This window comes from Carassius carassius, chromosome 36 (assembly GCF_963082965.1).
Source record: "Carassius carassius chromosome 36, fCarCar2.1, whole genome shotgun sequence".
Taxonomy (NCBI): Eukaryota; Metazoa; Chordata; class Actinopteri; order Cypriniformes; family Cyprinidae; genus Carassius; species Carassius carassius.
Window position 1 is genome coordinate 3,518,098 of NC_081790.1, and position 22,694 is coordinate 3,540,791.

A 22,694-nucleotide genomic window follows, 5' to 3' on the forward strand; every position below is an offset into this window, starting at 1 on the left:
TGTCCATAAACACTCTAACGTAGAGCATCCATGGTTTACAGCATTACAGAAAACATTGACAAGGGTAAAATTATTTTAATAATATAATTACTTTTTTTTTTAATCAAATCAGTACATTTTAACTATTTCAAATGATGGTCTTTTTAAAAATGACTATCAATAAATGTCATAATTCAAAAATCTTAATCTTGCTTGTTTACGGCTCGTCTTGATTTTGGAGTGAAATATGACCAGTTTTTGTGAGATTCACCTGTTGACATTGAGTATTAATTTCTATAAGGAAGCCCCATATTTGGTTTTTATCTAAGACCAGTATGACATTATCATGGGAGAACTTGGTACAGCATCTGCTCATTAACCATTACCACCCGATAAAATCTGCTGTCATTTATTCACATTGCTGTCTCACAGTTGCAAGTAATTCATCAGACATATCAAAGTGTATCAGAAGCAAACATTGAGCAGTTTGAAGTTTTTTCATTTAATGAAAGCATCGTTCTGTGTTCTGGTTTGAGTCAGTCGGCCCACCAGACACATGTATATGAGTGTGTATCTAAGCGTGTGAGTGTGTTTGATCACAGCAGGTATCTGTGCCGGTCTTCATCCAGTGTCAGATCCACCACCTCAGGAGGAGGAACCCAGACGGACTGCGCCGAGACGGACGTCCACTGAGCCGGAGCTCTCTGCTTCCAGGAAGAAAGCGACTGGATCACTCCACCATGAGGAAACCTGGAGACCACGCTGAAAATAACATCACAACAGTCACAAAATAAACCCGTCAGAATTCAAAGTAGCTTGAAAACTGAAATAAAAAGGGTTTCTGCTGCTCTTAATCCACCCTTCCACATATTAAGGTCTTAAAAACTCTTAAATATGAGCTCAAAGTTGGCAACAAATGTTGCATATAGTGCAAAAAATTAATACCTTACTTGGTATTTATGCCTTGTTTTGTTCAAATATGCAAACATTCTTAAATCAAGAAAGATTTAGGCCTACTTGAGTTACAAAAAGCCTGAACAAAATAAAGTGACTATGCTTAAAAGAAGAACATATGTGTCAAAGGGGAATGAAAACTTGTTTTCCCTTTGAATTATTAAGTTGATTTTTCTGAGCCCACGGGGAGATATTTTTTCTTGTTCTAATATTTTTCTAATTGGCAAATATTTGCTCTGGATTTAAGCACAAACTTAATTTTTTTTAAATTTCTCAGAAAACTAGATTTTAGATCTCAGGTGGTTGTATCTTGATTTAATAATATTTAGATATTTGTATCAGAAAACAAATACTGAGAATGATGCATGCAACATCTGAGGCCATGACTTTATGAAATGAAGACTTTCTGCTCCAATTTAATGCCTTCATTAATGAATTAACACTTTTTAAGAAAACCCTGTTCATGATACCCAACGCATTTAACAAATGCTAATGAATTGGTCCCTTTTATAAAGTACTGAAATTAAGTCAAATCCTATTTCCTGGTTGCATATACAAATGGCTAGAATCAAGATCAGGTTTGTTGCATTGAGTGTAATATAAAGCGCTATGTATAGGAGCTGCAACCAGTCATTTATTTATCAATCACTTTTTATGGTTTTTGCTTCTAAAAAATAGTTTGTAATAATCCTAATATTCAGTGTAGTTACAGGTCATGATACATTCTACAAGAATTGTTGTTTAAATTCACTTGAACTACCAATTTACAATTCAACAAATTATTGTTTAGAACCAAAATATGATGTGCATGTTATTGATTACCTAGTTAGGATATGAATACTACTAAATGACTGCTGAATGGCGAGGATGGGCTCACCCGGCGTTCTCTTGAACTCCAACGATCTCCACTTCACTGTCTGTGGACGCCAGACTCACCTGAGACGGCTGGACTTCTACTGCAGGAACTGCACCTACACAAACAACACACTTCATTCAGCAAAAAAACCTACAGCTTCAACATTCACGGCCATCCTCAGAATGAAATGTGAGAGAAACTGATGTAACACGGCAGGAACAAAACACGCATGCACAAAAACACAAATGTACAAACAGAAATCAAACTGTCTGGATTTCACTTCTACATACAAAATGTCCTGTAGTTGAGGTCAGAACATATTCATCTCAGTAAATGTGAGGTAAAGGCTGCTTCACAATATGCACACTAAAACTACTTAAAGTGCCCCTATTATGGATTTTTCAAAATTACCTTTCATGCAGCGTGTAACACAGCTCTAAGTGAATGAAAACATCCTGCAAAGAGTTAAATCTGAAAGTGCACCGTGTATAAAGTTACTGTCTTTTGAAAGAAAGAGTCAACTCTGAATCATTGAAACAAGTCGTTTTTTAAACAAATCTCAAGCCCACTTGTTGGTCTTTTCCTACTGGTCTGAATGAAAATGCAAATTCATTCTTTGTCACTAGATGCCGCTTTTGGAGCAGTAAAATAACGGTTTCCCAGGTAATGCTGTAAACAAAGCAGCACTGCACTCACAAACACAGCTTTATTACGCATTACAGGTGAGATGAGATGGAAATGAGACCAATTACCACAGATTTGCGTCACGCAAAGGAGGGGTTTGGGAAAAATGAATCGTTGAGCGAATCGTTTGGGAGTCGTTGAGCAAGTAAGGTAAAAATGAATGCATATTATAAGACGATGAAAGTGTTTTTTGACCTTGCGTGCATGTCAACCTGTTGTTGGGGACACCCAAAACCAAAATATGAACCTTTTATTACCCATAATAGGGGGACTTTAAACGCAATGTTTAACTTACACACGATTGATTGTAGTGGAAATTGTGGTGGCCCCAGTGGTTCTGCAAAAGTAATTTTGTTCAAAATTAATTAAATTGAATAAGTTTATTAAATCACATCCATAATAACAAAGTTACTGTAGGTGCTTTCCAATTTTGTCAACGAAAAAGGGTGAAATTGTACAAAAATCACAAAACGTCTCTTTGGTAGTGCAAGGGATTGTGATCTAAAAGCATTCTATTGATGCACTATTTTTTTTTTTTTTTTTTTTTTTTTTTTAAGTACAAGTTTGCTAATCTAATATTAGTATGCCAATTGAGATGCAGCCATTGCATGTGAATGTACAGACAACCTACAGTAGAAACGAACCTGAGAGCGACTGCGACTGCTGTTCCTGTTCGGAGTGAGTGTCTGAAATATCATAGTGTCCAATCACTGCAGGACCCACTGCAACACACACACACACACACACACACACACACACCGTTCAGAAGATTCGCCAACGTATCTGTACATGCAGAATTCTGCGATCACATTAGTTCCTTTGGAAAATCTATCTATATTTCAAAATGCTGGATTAAAGATTAAAGTGAAACATTAAAGTGTTTTGCTTTTAGGTTTACACTGCTTTTGTATCATGCTGCCGACTGCCACAGATCATTATATTATTCCCTAAATAAAAAATCTAATTTAAACCGCATTTACATTAAATGCACAATAGACATTTTACAAGCAATAAAGCGTTAACCCTCATTCTAAAAGATATTTTGAAGAATGCGGATGGCAGTCATTAACTATTGTACATACTATGGATGTCAACAGCTACCGCCAACTGTTTGGTTACCAAAGTTTCTTCTTTTGTGTTCAACAGAAGAAAGAAACTCATAAAGGTTTGGAAAGAACTTGAGTGAGAGTAAATGACAGAATTTTCATTTTTGGTGAGCTATTCCTTTAATGTTATCTCATTGGACTAAACCTTACTGACTTTGCTAAAAAAAACTTCCCTAAAAATGTATAATTTTGTAATTTTTTGGAACGTGTTACACTTGCGGCGACAGTCAAAAATTATCCAAAAAAAGTACATAAGTTTCTCTTTATGCGATATTATCACCAAATATTGGAATCAATCTTAACCTTTTTTTTTCTTTTCTGAACTGCATTATTGATCTAAGCTTAGTTTTTGAGTAAATCCTGACAAAACTATCCATAAATAATACCTTTTTTTCACTGGAAAAAGTGTTCAGGATCCCTTTTCCCCCGCAATGCAACATTTTCTAAGAGAAAAAGGATATTCGACAGTAAAAAATGTGTAAGGAATTGAATATACGTCTCTACAGTCGTGGCCAAAAGTTTTGAGAATTACATAAATATTAGTTTTCAAAAAGTTTGCTGCTAAACTGCTTTTAGATCTTTGTTTCAGTTGTTTCTGTGATGTACTGAAATATAATTACAAGCACTTCATACGTTTCAAAGGCTTTTATCGACAATTACATGACATTTATGCAAAGAGTCAGTATTTGCAGTGTTGGCCCTTCTTTTTCAGGACCTCTGCAATTCGACTGGGCATGCTCTCAATCAACTTCTGGGCCAAATCCTGACTGATAGCAGCCCATTCTTTCATAATCACTTCTTGGAGTTTGTCAGAATTATTGGGTTTTTGTTTGTCCACCCGCCTTTTGAGGATTGACCACAAGTTCTCAATGGGATTAAGATCTGGGGAGTTTCCAGGCCATGGACCCAAAATTTCAACATTCTGGTCCCCGAGCCACTTAGTTATCACTTTTGCCTTATGGCACGGTGCTCCATCGTGCTGGAAAATGCATTGTTCTTCACCAAACTGTTGTTGGATTGTTGGAAGAAGTTGCTGTTGGAGGGTGTTTTGGTACCATTCTTTATTCATGGCTGCGTTTTTGGGCAGAATTGTGAGTGAGCCCACTCCCTTGGATGAGAAGCAACCCCACACATGAATGGTGTCAGGATGCTTTACTGTTGGCATGACACAGGACTGATGGTAGTGCTCACCTTTTCTTCTCCGGACAAGCCTTTTTCCAGATGCCCCAAACAATCGGAAAGGGGCTTCATCAGAGAATATGACTTTGCCCCAGTCCTCAGCAGTCCATTCACTATACTTTCTGCAGAAGATCAATCTGTCCCTGATGTTTTTTTTTGGAGAGAAGTGGCTTCTTTGCTGCCCTTCTTGACACCAGGCCATCTTCCAGAAGTCTTGGCCTCACTGTGCGTGCAGATGCGCTCACACCTGCCTGCTGCCATTCCTGAGCAAGCTCTGCACTGGTGACACTCCGATCCCGCAGCTGAATCCTCTTTAGGAGACGATCCTGGCGCTTGCTGGACTTTCTTGGACGCCCTGAAGCCTTCTTTACAAGAATTGAACCTCTTTCCTTGAAGTTCTTGATGATCCTATAAATTGTTGATTTAGGTGCAATCTTAGTAGCCACAATATCCTTGCCTGTGAAGCCATTTTATGCAACGCAATGATGGCTGCACGCATTTCTTTGCAGGTCACCATGGTTAACAATGGAAGAACAATGATTTCAAGCATCACCCTCCTTTAAACATGTCAAGTCTGCCATTCTAACCCAATCAGCCTGACATAATGATCTCCAGCCTTGTGCTCGTCAACATTCTCACCTGAGTTAACAAGACGATTACTGAAATGATCTCAGCAGGTCCTTTAATGACAGCAATGAAATGCAGTGGAAAGTTTTTTTTGGGGATTAAGTTAATTTTCATGGCAAAGAAGGACTATGCAATTCATCTGATAACTCTTCATAACATTCTGGAGTATATGCAAATTGCTATTATAAAAACTTAAGCAGCAACTTTTCCAATTTCCAATATTTATGTAATTCTCAAAACATTTGGCCACGACGGTACTCTTAAAGGTTTTAAAGGGTTAGTTCACCCAAATAGCAAAATTATGTCATTAATGGCACCCTCATGTCGTTCCAAACCTGTGAGACCTCCATTTATCTTCAGAACACAGTTTAAGATATTTTAGATTTAGTCCGAGAGCTCTCAGTCCCTCCATTGAAGTTGTGTGTACAGTATACTGTCCATGTCCAGAAAGGTAAGAAAAACATCATCAAAGTAGTCCATGTGACATCAGAGGGTCAGTTAGAATTTTTTGAAGCATCGAAAATACATTTTGGTCCAAAAATAGCAAAAACTACGACTTTATTCAGCATTGTCTTCTCTTCCGTGTCTGTTGTGAGAGAGAGTTCAAAACAAAGCAGTTTGTGATATCCGGTTCGCGAACGAATCATTCGATGTAACCGGATCTTCTTGAACCAGTTCACCAAATCGAACTGAATCGTTTTAAACGGTTCGTGTCTCCAATACGCATTAATCCACAAATGACTTAAGCTATTGACTTTTTTAATGTGGCTGACTCTCCCTCTGAGTTCAAACAAACCAATATCCCGGAGTAATTCATTTACTCAAACAGTACACTGACTGAACTGCTGTGAAGAGAGAACTGAAGATGAACACCGAGCCGAGCCAGATAATGAACAAAAGACTGACTCATCGGTTTTCGGATCACCAGTAGTTCTTTCGGACAATTCGATTCAATAAACCGGTTGAAGAAAATGGTTCACCGGTTCTTTTGCGCTCGACGTAATGGCGTCATTGGCGATGATTGCCCTTGATTGAAGCCTTCGATTTACCTGGGCTCATAACACTAGCACAGAATCAGTTCAGAATCAATCACCAAAAGAATCAGTTCGGTTCAGACGCTCTGTGTGTCGGTCTGCTTCATGCTGAATCACACATGCGCAGTATCATCAGCTCCTCGGTTCTCGAATCGGACACGTCTGACAGAAACGGTTCTTGACTCATGAACGAGTGATTATCTGGCTCGGCTCGGTGTTCATCTTCAGTTCTCTCTTCACAGCAGTTCAGTCAGTGTACTGTTTGAGTAAATGAATTACTCCGGGATATTGGTTTGTTTGAACTCAGAGGGAGTGTCAGCCACATTAAACAAGTTAACAGCTTAAGTCATTTGTGGATTAATGAGTATTGGAGATGCGAACCGTTTAAAATGATTCAGTTCGATTTGGTGAACTGGTTCAAAAAGATCCGGTTACATCGAATGATTCGTTCGTGAACCGGATATGACAAACTGCTTCGTTTTGAACTGTCTCACAACAGACACGGAAGAGAAGACAATGCTGAATAAAGTCGTAGTTTTTGCTATTTTTTAGACCAAAAAGTATTTTCGATGTTTCAAAAAATTCTAACTGACCCTCTGATGTCACATGGACTACTTTGATGATGTTTTTCTTACCTTTCTGGACATGGACAGTATACTGTACACACAGCTTCAACGGACGGACTGAGAGCTCTCGGACTAAATCTAAAATATCTTAAACTGTGTTCCCAAGATAAACGGAGGTCTCACGGGTTTGGAACAACATGAGGGTGTCATTAATGACATAATTTTGATATTTGGGTGAACTAACCTTTTAAGACTACAAAGACTATCTTTTTTCCTTTATATAATAACATGATGAACTGTTCCTTATAAGACCAGGATGATGTTTTTAGAGTAAATATGGTCAATTTTTTCGTGTTTTCAAAAAACGTTCTACAAAATTGCAGTCTGTGAGAATGTCCCATACACGGAGATTAAATGTAAACTAGCTGGATAATGAGGCTATGAAAGTAAGGCAAAACAGATGAATGCTGGTAAAATACTTGTATATTTATTTACCAGCTCTCAACAAAGCAGATATCACAGATCAACTATGTGTTACATAGGCATGAAAACACAACTGAACGTCGCCAGGCACACTTTTACGTTCGGTGAGGCAGTAGTATAGGACATTAAAAATAAAGAAAACATTTGGAACAAATAAAAAAAGACATCCATCTCGGTTGACTTATTTCTTGGTTTCTAAGGAAGGAAGGAAATTCTGTCCTCCATCTAAAACATTATGACTTTAACTTAGGCAGCCAGGTTATTATAACAACAAAAAGGCATAAAAACAAACAATCTCCTATCAGACACACTGTACAGTAAAGCAGTACACCAAATAGCTTTCAAGTCCTCCTGTAAGTCCATAACTACAGTAAACCTCGAACTATGTGTGTTTGTGTTCATATGGAGGAAGCACATGACGTGCCAATCTCATGACTCTGGCCAGCACATGTTTCACCCTAAAATCAAAAAGAAATTTCATGAAATTATATTTGGAAATATAATTAAGCCCATTTATATGCATATTAATAATTTTGAAATGGTGACATTAGCAACTGAGAAAAAATAATCTTATTGCAGTAAAATGCAAAAAAAAAATTACATATGTTTTTTTACATATTACAATATTCAAAGTAAACTATTTATCAGTATTTGTTCTCCTGCATTTAATTAGATTTTGTTTTTAATTAAAAAAATTATAGGATTTTTTCAAAACCACAATGCAATGAGAAGCACCAGCTCAAAGTAAAAAGAAACCAGATATGAATTAATGTGTAACTGTCACTAAAATTGTTTCAAAATGCATCAAAAGTTAATGTTTCTAAATTTCAGCTTTGTTGTTTTTAAGTAAACATTAACTTTGGGGTAAAATACGACTTTGACATTTTTATAGAAATCACCTTTAAATAGATATGTATAGCCAAAAAAGTGAACAGCATCTCTTGCTTTACACATTGTGTCCAGAAGAAGTAGTATAATCAGTTTATTGCATGTGCATCACAGACTGTTTCTATCAGTGTTTGATGTTCGTTTGCGTGTCGCAAGTTAGTATTTAGCATAAAAACCTATGTACAGGCTGTCATCACATTACAGCTCTCTGTTGTCTGCTTATATCATGCATATTCTGCTTTGGGAGAAGCGATTAAATAAGAACCTAAACCAATCCACAATGCAAACAAGAGATCTTTGGTAGACATGCCGGCCCAGATGAAGACAATGAGACACATAGGAGTCGATGCGAAGTATCAAATAACGTCATGAAACTGTTCTAGAGACAAGACAAATGAATATTTTAAACGATTCATCTCCAGGTGAGTGAAAGACACTGGCTCTCCCAAAGAAATGAGATCGCAAAGGCACTGAGTGTGGAGGGCGGCCCTGAGATGGCAATATAAAACAAACAACGGAAGACACATGAAGTTAAAGAAATGTCGGTCTGTCTTTATTCATCCTCATGTTGTTCCAAACCAGAAAAAAAATATGATTATTATGCCAAATCTGAATTTTAGAATATGCAGGCTCTTTTTTACAATGGCAACTGGGTCTGTCAACCTCCAAAAAAAAAAAAAGCATAAAAGCCTTCGATATAGCTCAATATTTTTATTAAATATTTTTCATATTTTTATAATTCAATGTTTTTTTTTTTTTTTTATAATTTCTAGAGCCAGGGTTTTTATAGCTATTTTTGCTGTTATGTAAAACAAATTAATAATGAACCATTTCATCTCATTTTATTTTTGATTAACAAAAAAAAAAAAAAAGATGAAATGAAAGTTAACTGAAACAGACATTTCTCATTTTAATTTTGTTTACTAAAATTATATACTAAAATAAACAAAAATATGAAAAAGGTAAACATAAATACATAACTATATATAAAGTTATATATACAGATGTATAAAAACAAAACTACCAAAAAATGTCAAAAACTACAATGAAAAAGGAAAAAATGTAAACATTCAAAAATGCATTAAACTATAATAGTATCATATATTAGCATGATACTAAAATAACACTGCCTGGAGCTTGACAGACTCAGTGTCTTGTTCACTTTCATCAAATTACCACAATATTCCTTAAAAAATGCACATTGTGTATTGCATGCAAGAAAGCCAAATGGGTTCAGAAAGGCATGAGGATGAGTAAATGTTTCATTTGCAGGAAAACTGATCCTTTAATAGGTAGAAGGAGATAGATGTGGAAGCCAGAATGAAGATGAATTTAGTAAGAGATAAAGAGAAAGTTTGTGCACTGTCCTAAGCCTCCACTTCAGCAGTCGGCACAGTGATGTTGTGTCAATGTTCTTTAAACGTTGGGTTCAGACGGCTCTGCGCTTCCATTGACACCAGCAGTCTGAGGCGGTGGAACCGTGATGGCGCTGAGTCGAGCCATCTGATAGGCTGCCAGCGTTTCCTGGGACTCCGACGACGGCAGGAACGAGCTAACGTGGCTCCGCCCCTCTTGATTTTCACCGGACGAAAGGTCATCGTCTGAATGCAGGCGGGTCAGTCGGTCCATCCACACACGAAAGCGCTCCTCGGTCTGTCTCTGCATCGCGGCGAATCGCGTAAGAGCTTCCTCCAAGACTCCGCCCAGAGTTCCACTGGCCACGCCCAGGTCAAGATGGCCCCGCCCACGTGCTGATGCTCCAGAAGCGTCCGCTCGGCGTTGGCCAGCTTAAAGACAGACGGCAGTGCCGAGAGAGAGACGTCAGACACACAGGAAGGCAGAAAGCTGCGGCGTTATTGCGTGCACACCGGCGAGCATGCTGGGGACAATCATGCAGCTCTCGCAGTGCATTCTGGGTACAGTTCACCAATAGTCACATGACTAAAGACGGCTTAAAGATCACACAGTGAGGAAGATACCAGCTTTTTAACCACTGTAACACCAACCAATCCTCAGAATATTACATGAAGAAATAAAGACAGAGGTGTAACAACTTTAAGTGTGTGAAATGAACCGGTCTGAAAAACTAGACGACTACTACAGCATCATTGTGCTTGTTCAGAGACTTATCAGAGAGCAGATACATTTCTGAACAATAAATGCCATCCTAAGAGATAATCAATGAATAAAAAACAAATTAATAAGATATTACGCAAACCTTATTAAAGACCTCACAAATTGTGCGTAATACAGGAATGTTATTAAGATCAGATGATTTGACAAGCTTTTAGAAAGTGGTGAATGTGCACAAAAGTTTTAAAAAGAATGAATTTAGAGGCATAACTTCGGGGGAAAATACCTTAGAAACATTGCTTGTGTTGTAATTGCTATCTAAAACCATTAAAAAATTTTTACTTTTTTGACAAAGCTGAAAAATAAAAATCATAAATCATAATTAAATATTAGGTGAAAAGTTAGTAAGTTGGAAATGTTGCCTTGACAATTGACTGAAAAAAATGTTGAAGATAAAATGACTAATATTACTAAACACAAAACTGAAATTAAAGCTATAAAGAAATAAAAATGTATAATGACAAAAGCACATTAAATTACTAAAACTAAAATTAAAGATATACAAAAATACAATTTCAAAATTTGAAAACAAAACAAATACTAAAATAAGTTGGCAAATATTAAAAATAAAAGTGAATCCAATAAATACTACAGTGATATAGTAGTAATAATACTAAAATAACACTGCTGCAAAAGCATCTGCTTTAAAAAAAAAAAAATAATTAACATTAATAATATGCTCCACCAACGATTACATATACTGAGATTCAACTCCTGCCATGCCAACAATGTGGCCCCAAATAGGAAAATGACATCATGCATTTCCTAACTAACAAGCATATGTAGAAGAACAAATGAACAGAAAACTGCAGACACATTACACACACAAGCCACAGATAAAGGACACAAACACAACAGATACTGATGCATATGAAAGACAAGACAGAATGAAGAAAATCTTGTGATATTCTAACGCAAACCTTTCATCCAATACCTGATATTATTGACCTCCAATCAAAAAGACTTAACTCTGCATGCATTACAATGAAATTCATTTGTGCATCAGCATTCATTGTAGATCAAAAATATACTTGATTATAATGTCATTGTGTTTATTTGCTACTTTAGAGAATATCTATTGCTTGAACTATTGTCTGTAGAAAAGCAACAGCTTTGGACTATTAAATGTACAAAAACGTTACGCAAGTGTATTTATGCTGTGTATTTTGTTATACTTGACGTTGGATTTGAAAGCTTTTAAAGATTATTCAGAGTAAGGTCAGAATGCTGTTGTATTATGTTAGCGGAAAAACATTCCTCACCTGCCGCTTTGCGCTATGAGGTCATTCAACATGCATTCACAGAAACACACACCTGACCACTGCAGGACACTGGTGTGTGATTGACCCGATCTATGAGTGTGTGTTTATTCAACCGTTCCGTCATTCAGGAAACATGCACCAAACAATGCAAGAGAGAAATGAAATGTCTAAATGTGTTGGTTTGTTTCGAGACTAGAGATGGGAACCTTCAGTTTCGATTTACTCACAATCTGATTCCAAAAGGATTCTCGATGCATCTCAGTGGGTTTTACTGAGATTTTATACTCCTATATAATATAATACGTATGCCCTCATCCAAAAACAAAAATAAGTCAGTATAAACTCAAATAACGTAATTAACATTAATAATAATCTATTAATACAATTGATTACACAATGATCAATTAAAAATAAAAAATCCTTTTTTTTATATAAATTACTGTAATTTTACTGGCATCATTATAGATAAATTATATACAATTTTTCCTACACCTTTTCTTAACCAGTTAAAAACAATATGTACCGATTACTGGCACCATATAGTTATTTTATTATTTTTTTGAAAGTCATTTAGTGAGATGGTCAGGAAAGTAATTATTTATTGAAATAATAATAATAGTAACACATAACGATTATTTAAAAATAATAGTAAAAATAAATAAATATATTCCATTGTTGTGATTTTTCTGGCACCATACAAGTTATATTTTTTCAGTCAGATGAGCAATTATTTATTGTAATCAGCATTAATAAAAAACATTATCAATAAAAATAATTACAATGAAAATGTATTTAAAAAATCATGTTAAAAATTAAAAATAGAATCTTCAATAATAATAATAATATAAGTCAATAGAAAGATAAATGTTTTGCTTATTCATTGGCACTGTTATATTTAAGTGAAATGGTCAGATAAGTAATGTTTTATTGTCATTAACATTAATATTATTATTATCAACAGCATATTTACTAATAATATAGAAAAATCTAACGATTTAGTTATTATATGACACTTAAGTCATATTGGTTGTTACATAATAAACATTCTTCATCATCTGAGGCCCCGTTTACACTCGAGCGTTTTAGATCTAAAATGCATAACGTTTGCTACGGTTACGACGATCGTTTACACTACTCCGGCATTTTCGACTCTGCGTTTCACTGTAAACGGACCAAAACGGAGACTTTTGAAAATGATGGCGTGGCTTCCCACATTTGCTCTGCGTATCCTTGACCACTATGTGTACACAATAACATCATGCTCACCGTTGTCAAGCACGTAGACGTGTCCGTGATCTAAATAATAGGGAATGTACCGATCCATATCTATGGCTGTACCTGCATAAATGGTCACGTGACATGCATTTTAGGTTGCAACAGTCAGAAATGCCAGTGTAAAGCAGAGGTGTAAAATACTTGAGTAATTTTACTTGATTACTGTACATAAGTATTATTTTGGGGGATTTTGTACTTTTGTACTCAACTACAATTTAAACTGACTACTTGTACTTTTACTTGATTACATTTCTGAAGAAAAAAAACTGTACTTTTTACTCCTTAAAATTTTATTTGATCTTGAAAAGTACATTGTATTCTTATTTTATCTTATGCACATTAAATATGGTAAACAGAAGCTCTAATGTGTGCCTGATGTGAGAACTAATGATCATTGTTTTCATGCATCAAACACACACATTTCTACTTCAATTAGGACTTTCATCAGGTAAATGTCTCAACATCAAATCTGAGGAAGCATATTGAGGTAAAAGTTGCGTTTTCCCGCCAAAAAAAGTTTCATTATATGTTCTGTTTTAAAAGAGCCATTAGCTATGTAATATATTAGCTGAATGCACAAAATTGAGTGCAAAAAAATCAGTGATGAGAATTTAAATACAGTTATTATTTTTATGGGATTTTTTAAAATGTTACAAATCTCCAAAACAGTGTTTACATAAACATTATATGCTAAATTAATTGTAATTCATGTTTAGTGACGTTCTTGTTGTATATACAATATGTCATTATATGAATCATGAAGTAGGAATTAGGACTGCCAGTGAATATTTTTTTAATCTTAATACCGTATTTTCCGGACTATAAGTCACACTTTTTTTCATAGTTTGGCTGGTCATGCTACTTATAGTCAGGTGTGACTTATTTGTCAAAATTAATTTGACATGAACTGAGAGAAATGAACCAAGAGAAAACATTACCGTCTACAGCCGCGAGAGGGCGCTCTATGCTGCTCATTGCTCCTGTAGTCTACACTGAGCAGCATAGAGCGCCCTCTCGTGGCTGTAGACGGTAATGTTTTCTCTAGGTTCTTAATAAATGCGACTTATAGTCCAGTGCGACTTATATATGTTTTTTTCCCCCTCGTCATGACATATTTTTGGACTGATGCGACTTATACTCAGGTGCGACTTATAGTCCGAAAAATATGGTAATTACATGCTTTTCTCATTAATCTAATTAGTCACAAATAATTATTTATCAATATTGGCCAAGAAAAAAACTCTAAATGCCCCAAATAAACATTTAAAAGATTAATTGTCCTTTTAGACAGTGATGTTGAATAGACAACACAAATAAAGTAGCCTTTAAAAAAGTTGTAAACAACGTTGTATGTTTTAACTATTGACTCTGCTCATTAATTCAACACATTCTTGTATTCTGTCTGGAATATATTTCTAGCCTCTCCATCACAACTTGCTCTTCAAAGGGATAGTTCACCCAAAAATGAAAATTTTCTCACCATTTACTGGATCTCTGTCATCCCAGATGTTTATGACTTACTTTCTTCACAAGCAAAGATTTTTAGTCCATATAATGCAACGGGACCACTTCAGAAACCACACAAAGTGAACATGATGGTCAAGATTAAAATATTGGTAGTTGTATTTTTCTTACATATGCCTATCGTTTCACAGTGATTCATTAACAGGGGTTGCATGAGTTAGTCATATTCTCTTTGTGTATAGTTTTTGAAGTGTCATTTTTGGATGTCCCATACACTTGCATTATATAAGGAGAAATTATTATTTTTTTCTTCTAAAACTCTTAGTTTGTGTTCATCTGATAAATGTAAGTCTTATTAGATGGCATGAGGGTGGACATGATGGAGTTTCCTTTTAATCCCTTTTCCTGTATTTTAAATGTTTTTGGTGTACCGCTAGGTTTCATTTTATTTGTTGTTGAACTAAATATACATGTTTGACCTGTGCCATTGCATTTTTTCGTTCTCTCACTTTAACCATTCTTCTGTATGTCTGCAAGAAAAAAAGTACTTCCACTTTTTTAATACTTGAGTACAATTTAAAGTTGGACTTTTTTACTTTTACTCAAGTATGATTTTGACCAGATACTTTTACTTTTATTACTTTTAGTTTACTTTTAATCAGTGAAAATTTTACTCAATTAAAAGTACACTTGTACTTTCATTTGAGTAAAATATTCGAGTATATTTTACACCTCTGGTGTAAAGTCTTAAAACGAAAATGCACTAGTGTAAACAGGGTCTGAGAAAGAACACTAATGCATCAGCGAATCGATTTGTTCAGGATGTGTTTGTGATATATGCGTGTCCACACAAGGTAGTCTAGACAAAATGCTGTGTGTGTGTGTTCAGTTACCTGGTGCGTGAGAGTTGACTCTCTCTCCATCGTTGTCGGACGAGGCCGTTAGTGGCGAGGATGAGGATGAGTGGGCTGTGATGTCGCTGTCACTGGTGCTGCTGTCTTGAAGCACGTCAGGTTTGCGTCTCACCGCAGCCTCGCGTTTCTGCCGCAGCTGTCGCATGCGCTGCTTCTGCTGCTGGCTGCGCGGGGCTCTGACGCGCACGCGCCCGTTTACCTGCTTCTGGTGGCAGCGGTTCTTCTTGGCAGCCATTGTCACGGAGGGCGTGTCGCTCTCAGAATGTGAGCGCCGTGACTTCCTGCCGGCCGTTTGAACAGGCGCCGGAGCTTCCTCTGCCGACGAGTCGGAGTCTCCCAGGTTACCGGAGGAGGAAGGCGACCGCTGGCAGACGGAGGAGTCGCTGTCTTCCCGTGCACAGGACTGGTTGGCTGCCAGAGGCGGGTCTGTTTCCTGCGGCTGCCCGGCGGCGGAGTCTCTATGAAGCTCGTCTAGTAAGCACGGCATGGAGAGCAGGCTGGGGGCGGGCTGTTTGTCAGGAGAGCTGATTGGTTCCTCGCACGTTGGCGAGCTGGTGGGCGTGGTCTCTTGTCTCAGGGACATGTCCTGCTCTTCTGTTGTGGCACCACCCTCTGTGGTGCATTCAGGGAGCTCGTTGGCCTTCTGGGCATCAGTCATCTCTGGAGGGCGGGGCCAGGGGCTGAGTCTCTGAAGTGGCAGTTGATTGGTGGTAAACGGGGGCAGTTGACCTAGAAAACAGGAATCATGTGTCAATTCCTAGCCGATTGTTCTAATTTTATCGATTCATTTGAATTTCATGTTTTGCCACAATTCTATTTCAAAATATTTGAATTCGACGATGATGGCAGTAAAGAGAAAAGAATAACTCAACTGCATGTCGGCACGCGTGATTAAGCGCTCATGTCACACAATGCGCTTGCAGTGGAATAAAAAAAAAACATTCAAGAAGATGGGAGTTGAACTTCTTTTAAGAAATGCAAGTGAAAAAAATTATAAAACTTTATTTTTTAAAGAAATAAATCACAACATTCTTCCATGTTTTAATTTTAATAGCAAATCCCCTTTATTTACCAAAAATAAAATGTGTTTAAATTTCATAAATTAAAAGACAAATTAAATTTGGGTGAAACTTGTTTACTGTTTTTCATAATTATATAACTTGTAGAAAAACTTTAAACACAATTGTAAATAAGTATAAAGAATGGCATTGGTTTTATTTTTAGTGCTAAAAAGTTATTTTTTTTTTAATTAGCATATTTTTGTGTTTTGCTTAGGTACCGAAATTGGTACCGAGAACCGTGGATTTTCACTGGTATTTTGGTACCATGACAACACTACTCCCATCCAGACGTCCACATACTGCATCAATTACAACATCATGGCTGCGTAGAAGAAGGATCCGGTACTGAAATGGCCAGCTGCAGTCCAGATCTTTCACCCATAGAAAACATTTGGCGCATTATAAAGAGGAAGATGTGACAAAGAAGACCTAAGACAGTTGAGCAACTAGAAGCCTGTATTAGACAAGAATGGGACAACATTCCTATTCCTAAAGTTGAGTAACTTGTCTCCTCAGTCCCCAGACGTTTGCAGACTGTTATAAAAAGAAGAGGAGATGCCACACAGTGGTAAACATGGCCTTGTCCCAACTTTTTTGAGATGTGTTGATGCCATGAAATATAAAATCAACTTATTTTCCCATTAAAATGACACATTTTCTCAGTTTAAATATTTGATATGCCATCTATGTTGTATTCTGAATAAATTATTGAAATTTGAAACTTCCACATCATTTCATTCTGTTTTTATTTTACAATTTGTACAGTGTCCTAACTTTTTTGGAATGGGGTTTGTACATTTTTGACAACTTGGAATATTTTCTAGAGGGTTAATAAATAAAAGTTACTCGAATCATGTTGTAGTTACATTTTCAAGGTCAACCTTTCTACACAACGCTGCATTACACAACAGCCTTGGCTTGAAATGCTTTCAAAACTTTATGTCCATAATTTTCATAACTTCATAATTTCAAACCAAAATTATATAGGCTATAGAAGAGTTTATACTGACTATATAAACATTCATGACTTTATTTGATTAATTCTATGACTTTTAAAGCATGAAAAAAGAAAAATCACCATTTTAATTCTCTCATAAGTTTTCTATAACCTGTAAAACACCAGATCTGTAAATTATCCTCTCCAGACAAGCAAAATCAAAATGTTACTATTGTAACTCATGACCATTTTCACACATATGCATGTACACATAAAACGATGCCATCAAAAATGTGAAATTTGATTTTTGTATACCGTTTATATTAGAGGTCAACCGATGTATCGGTTTTGCAGATTAAACGGCATTGATAGTTGGTTGCTGGAATTATCGGTTATAAACAAAAATCTAGGGCTGCAACTAACGATTATTTTGATAATCGATTAATCTGTCGATTATTTTTACGATTAATCGGTTTATGTACTTATATTTTAGTTTTGCCCATTTTCCCCCAAGTAAATTATAAATAAAGGGTATTTATCATTCAGCATAGATTTTTAAGAGATTTTAACCATTTTCCATTGTCATATCCTCATCAAAAATATACCTGGAGTTGTTTTATTGTGTTAGTGATCCTTTGTCGAACTCTTCTGCAATCAAAACACTGACCCATACTCTAGCAAATTTCACAAGGAGATTTCAAATAATGTTTTCACCATAACAGTCCTTAGAGCTCCTAAAGTAGTTTAACATCCTGAACAAAGCTTATTAAGGAATCTTTAAGAACATATTTTCACGAAGAATAAGGATAAAACAGAATAAAATTGCAGTACATTGCATTTTATTATTTACTGGGAAACAGCTTTATAGCTTTTGCTGTGAAATTGTAAACAATCCTTCGAATAAAGTGCCAATGGCATGAAACCTGAATGGAACTCACAATTTAAAGTAAAATCCATCAGAAGGTTGTCCAGAAAAAAAAAATCGGACACACACAAAAAACCTGCTTTGTGAAAAAGAGCAGTGAATACTTAGGAAAAAAAAGTGCATTTCAAATAACGTTATATTTAAACATTTTCCTCTCTCATTCAGTCATACTGCTGCATTGGGCTGCACGACTGAATTATGAACTGGTAAACGACAAACTGATCACAGAACATGTTTGGAAAGCTTTAAATGTTAACTGTTAAAAAGCAATGTTATCAGCTTTTACGAATAAACATTTGCAAACAACATTGTACTGGAGAATCTGCACAAATAAAAGTCTTAGGGGCCGTTCACATATCGCGCCTAAAAACGCGTGGAAAATGCTAGGCGTGCTGCTTTCTCCTCCTTTCCAAAGCACTCGGGCAGAAGCGCCCCTGAGGCGTCTGCCTTTGCTAAGCAACCATGACGTGCTCTCTCCTTGAAGACGCGGAAATTTCAGCAAAGGATAAATGGATTTGCAGCTCTAAAAATCGCTTGCAGTGGCTCTGCTACTAAATTTATTTCAAAATGGCAATCCATATACAACTATGATCAGCTGTTCCTTCATCTTTGCTGAGCTTTCAGCGTTGTTACGGGAAAGGATGAAGCTGATTGGTTAGTTCTTGTCACATGACCTGCGGTGCGCTTGCCGCATTCTGAAAAGTTGAGATGTTTTTAACTATGCGGTGCGGACGTGCCTGGAAGAACGGGCGGCTCGCGTCGCTTCCATTATGAGCGCGCATACCGCGTGCCTACATTGGAAATAACGAACTTGAGCGCGCAAAAGTCGCGATATATGAACGACCCCGTAAACAGTTCAGTAGTGCAGAGTTTACAGGTTACTCTTCTTTTTTGAAGGCTCAAATTAAAGTACTCGCACATCCCGCTGACTGCTGCTGAATGCTGCAAAGACGCTGTTCGGGAAGCACGTGACATAAAACGAGGCCAGCTATTGGCTATTCGCTACTTCTCCTGCTGTACTGGCTGAGTAAAACCTCCGGTGGCTCATTACTGCCACACTTTGGTCACCGCAGATTTGAAATATGCACAAAATGAGCCACTTACGGAAAATAAAAGTTATTTAGCAACTAATCGATGACCAAATTAGTTGACAACTATTTTAATAATCGATTTTAATCGATTAAATCGATTAGTTGTTTCAGCTCTACAAAAATCCATGTATCCATTGTATTAGGGATGGGACGATAACCGGTTTTATCGATAACCGTGATAAAATGTGCTGAAGGTTAGTAATATCGTTTAAAAATGAATTATCATTAAAACCGTGTTTGATTATCGCGGTTTTAATAACTCGCTATTAAATCATGTACAGCCAGCAACAGTCTGACGCAAGCGCAGCGCACAATGTTTTTTTGTTTTTTTTCGAGAAGGAATGGCGAAAATCAGTGACTTTTCTATGCTTTTCTATGCTTCTACACTTTTCATTGTAAGGAAGGAAATGCCACAGAATTTAATCTTTCTTTAAATTAAGTGCATAGAGTTGCTTGTTTTATTAGTTGTTTGTTGATTATTAAATATAAAACTTGCTGAAATGTTTTCAGTGTGAGCATCAACTATTTTTGAACACTTTCATCTCGTTTCAACAAAACCGTGATAATATTGATAATCGTGATAATTTTAGTCACTATAATCGTGATATTAAATTTTCATACCGTCCCATCCCTACATTGTATATTGAGATTTTTCATCGAAACGTTTGTCTTTCTGTGGCTTCATTTATAGAGCTATAATAGAGTGCTCTTTCCATTTGCTCCATTTTTTTTAAACACTAAACCTCAAACTTATCTATGGCTCATAGTTCATTCTTGAAGTAAACTTGTGTCCTTTTGGTGAATAAATAAACTGTTTTAAACCACTGCTCGATTTGAACACGACGCGTCCGGATTGTGTGGGATACCGGTGAGTTCTCCTAGACTCAGCGCTGCTCTTTTATTTTGATTAGATAATCATTAAATGTTCAAGAATAGCAGTTAAAATGTGAGAATATACATTGTGCTGCTATAATTGTAATGCTATGGCCTTTGTTTATATATTTTAAGATGTGTATATTTAACCATAACTGTTGAAATGAAATGTTAACACTTAAAAAAATAAAAATAAATAGCGGTCAATTAATCGGTATCGGCCAGTGTGGTCCAACTATCGGCAAAATCCACTATCGGTTGACCTCTCTCTCTCTATATATATCTATATCTATCTCTATATATATATATATATATATATATATATATAAAATGGAGTCTCTTATGCCCATCAAGGCTGTATTTATTTGATCAAAAAAAGAAAAAGAAAGAAAAACAGGTAAAATTTCGAAATCTTACTGCAAATTCTAATATTGATTTCATATTTTAATATACTTTAAAATATAATTTGTGATGCAGCTTTTTCCATCAGCCATTACTCCAGTCTTCAGTGATCCCTCAGAAATTATTCTAATATGCAGATTTATTAAGGTGTTGAAAGGTTTTTTAAACCGGTGATACTTTTTTCTTTGATGAATAAAAAGTTAAAAAGAACAGCATTTATTAAAAATTGAAATATTTACTAAATGTCTTTACTGTCACTTTTTATCCATTTGAAACTTCCTTACTGAATAAAAGTATTACATTTCTTAATTTTAAAAACATTTTATAGCCTAAACAATTATCTTTTTAACATTTTATCAACTTAAAAAAAAAAAAGTCTCACACAGACCAAAAATAATAAATTAAGCAGCACGACTGTTTCCAATAGTGATTACAGATCTGCATATTAGAATGATTTCTGTAGGATCATGTGACACTGTAGACTGGAGTAATGATGCTGAAAATACAGCGGCGCATCACAGGAATAATATATTTATATTAAACTTATTTGAAATAATATTTCACAAAATGAGTCCTTTTTTCCTGTATTTTTGACAATGAATGCAGCCTTGCATTGACTGGCACTGTGTGTGTGTGTGTGTGTGTGTGTGTGTGTGTGTGTGTGTGTGGATAAATGTGTAAGTAACAGTAAAGAAAATACAGCTGTAGATGTAACAAAAAATGTCCCATAAAACAAGAACACACAAATAAGAAGGAGCTTATGATATTTTGGACAAGAAAATTTTGAAAATGTCCTTTACCCAATTAATTTTACATTTCTTATAACCAAAAAACTAATATTATTTGTATTAACAATATAATAACATGATTATAAGGCAAACACACACAGAGTTGATTGCCACAGGTCAGATTTCTGCATAAGGACTATGTTAACAAACTGTAACATAAGGATTTAAGATACAATGTCAACTTTGAATTCGAGAAGTTAAAATATAGATTCAGAAAGCGTTATAAAGGGGATCCCACATTCATGACGACAGCAATTACAGCAACAAAACCCGCATCAGGGATGGTATTTATTTTGGCAAAAACTGTGGTTACCATGGTCATAATGCATCCCTCAACCCTCATGTATGAAGATCTGTTTATGACGCATACAACAGCCCATAGATATTCACGCTCTTATGTGCAATGAATAAACATCAATGCATACTTCCTCAAAATCCCAGAATCAGTTTATAAATCATTGTGCGTGCATGCGATTCAACGCAACTCAATGCACCAATTAAATGAACGGAAAACGTCTCTTAAATAATAACAGAGATGGGGGGGGGGGAGGTAAAAGGAGCGAAAATAAATGTTGCTTTATGTTACCACAGACACTCATCCTGCGACACACTGTTGCTGTAACACTTTCAGTCTAGAAGCTGCACTTTAACCGGTACACCTGCACGTCGCGTGGATATAACCCGCATTTATGCATGTATAAACGCGTGCATTAATTAAAGTGAAAGTAGGTTTGGGGCTAAACTGCAGAAGACGCTCAAAATGGAGAGGCGCAGTGACAAGAGTCCGCTCGATAGCCGTCGACAGCTGCTTCACGTTACCTGGTTCAAATCTGTCCTCATGTGTGTGTTCTCCGAAACATCTCAGGCTCGCAGCGCCATATTCATCAGGAAAATATGGAGTTAACTGAAATTTTATGGAATAACTGTTGTGTTCTCGAATTTCCGACCGCTTTAGCGCAGTTTGCTAATTTAAAATGTCCCCACTAGCCGTCCCTGGAACAAATGTGGTCGTCATATCCGCTGCGGCGGAGCCGGGAAAAACAAAAGGCGCCACCGTGAGACTCGGAAAGGAATTGCGCTTAATACAAACAGAACGGCATATTTAGAAGTCACGTTAATTACAATTATTTACACGTTTTTATTTTATGGTTTATTTTCTAAACAGATTTTTTTTATTATTATCGAGATAAAGTGTTCATGAAGTCTACTTTCT

General features: G+C 36.2%; 1 protein-coding gene across 4 annotated transcripts; it reads right to left on the bottom strand.

The window, feature by feature from the left end:
- Positions 1–372: 372 nt before the first annotated feature.
- On the bottom strand, positions 373–22,497 carry LOC132116934 (protein ARK2N-like). Of its 4 annotated transcripts, none has more exons than XM_059525842.1 (5): positions 22,301–22,497; positions 15,384–16,133; positions 3,118–3,195; positions 1,811–1,904; positions 373–741 (listed from the first exon to the last, which is right to left on the bottom strand). In XM_059525842.1, the coding sequence occupies exons 2-5, from the start codon at positions 16,060–16,062 to the stop codon at positions 576–578; spliced, it is 1,017 nt and encodes a 338-aa protein (XP_059381825.1). In that variant the 5' UTR covers positions 16,063–16,133; positions 22,301–22,497; the 3' UTR covers positions 373–575. The 4 variants fall into 4 exon arrangements, 3 of the variants coding, with proteins under 3 accessions (XP_059381825.1, XP_059381826.1, XP_059381824.1); XR_009425721.1 differs by having other exon boundaries at positions 642–741; positions 1,756–1,904; XM_059525843.1 differs by lacking the exon at positions 3,118–3,195.
- Positions 22,498–22,694: the final 197 nt, after the last annotated feature.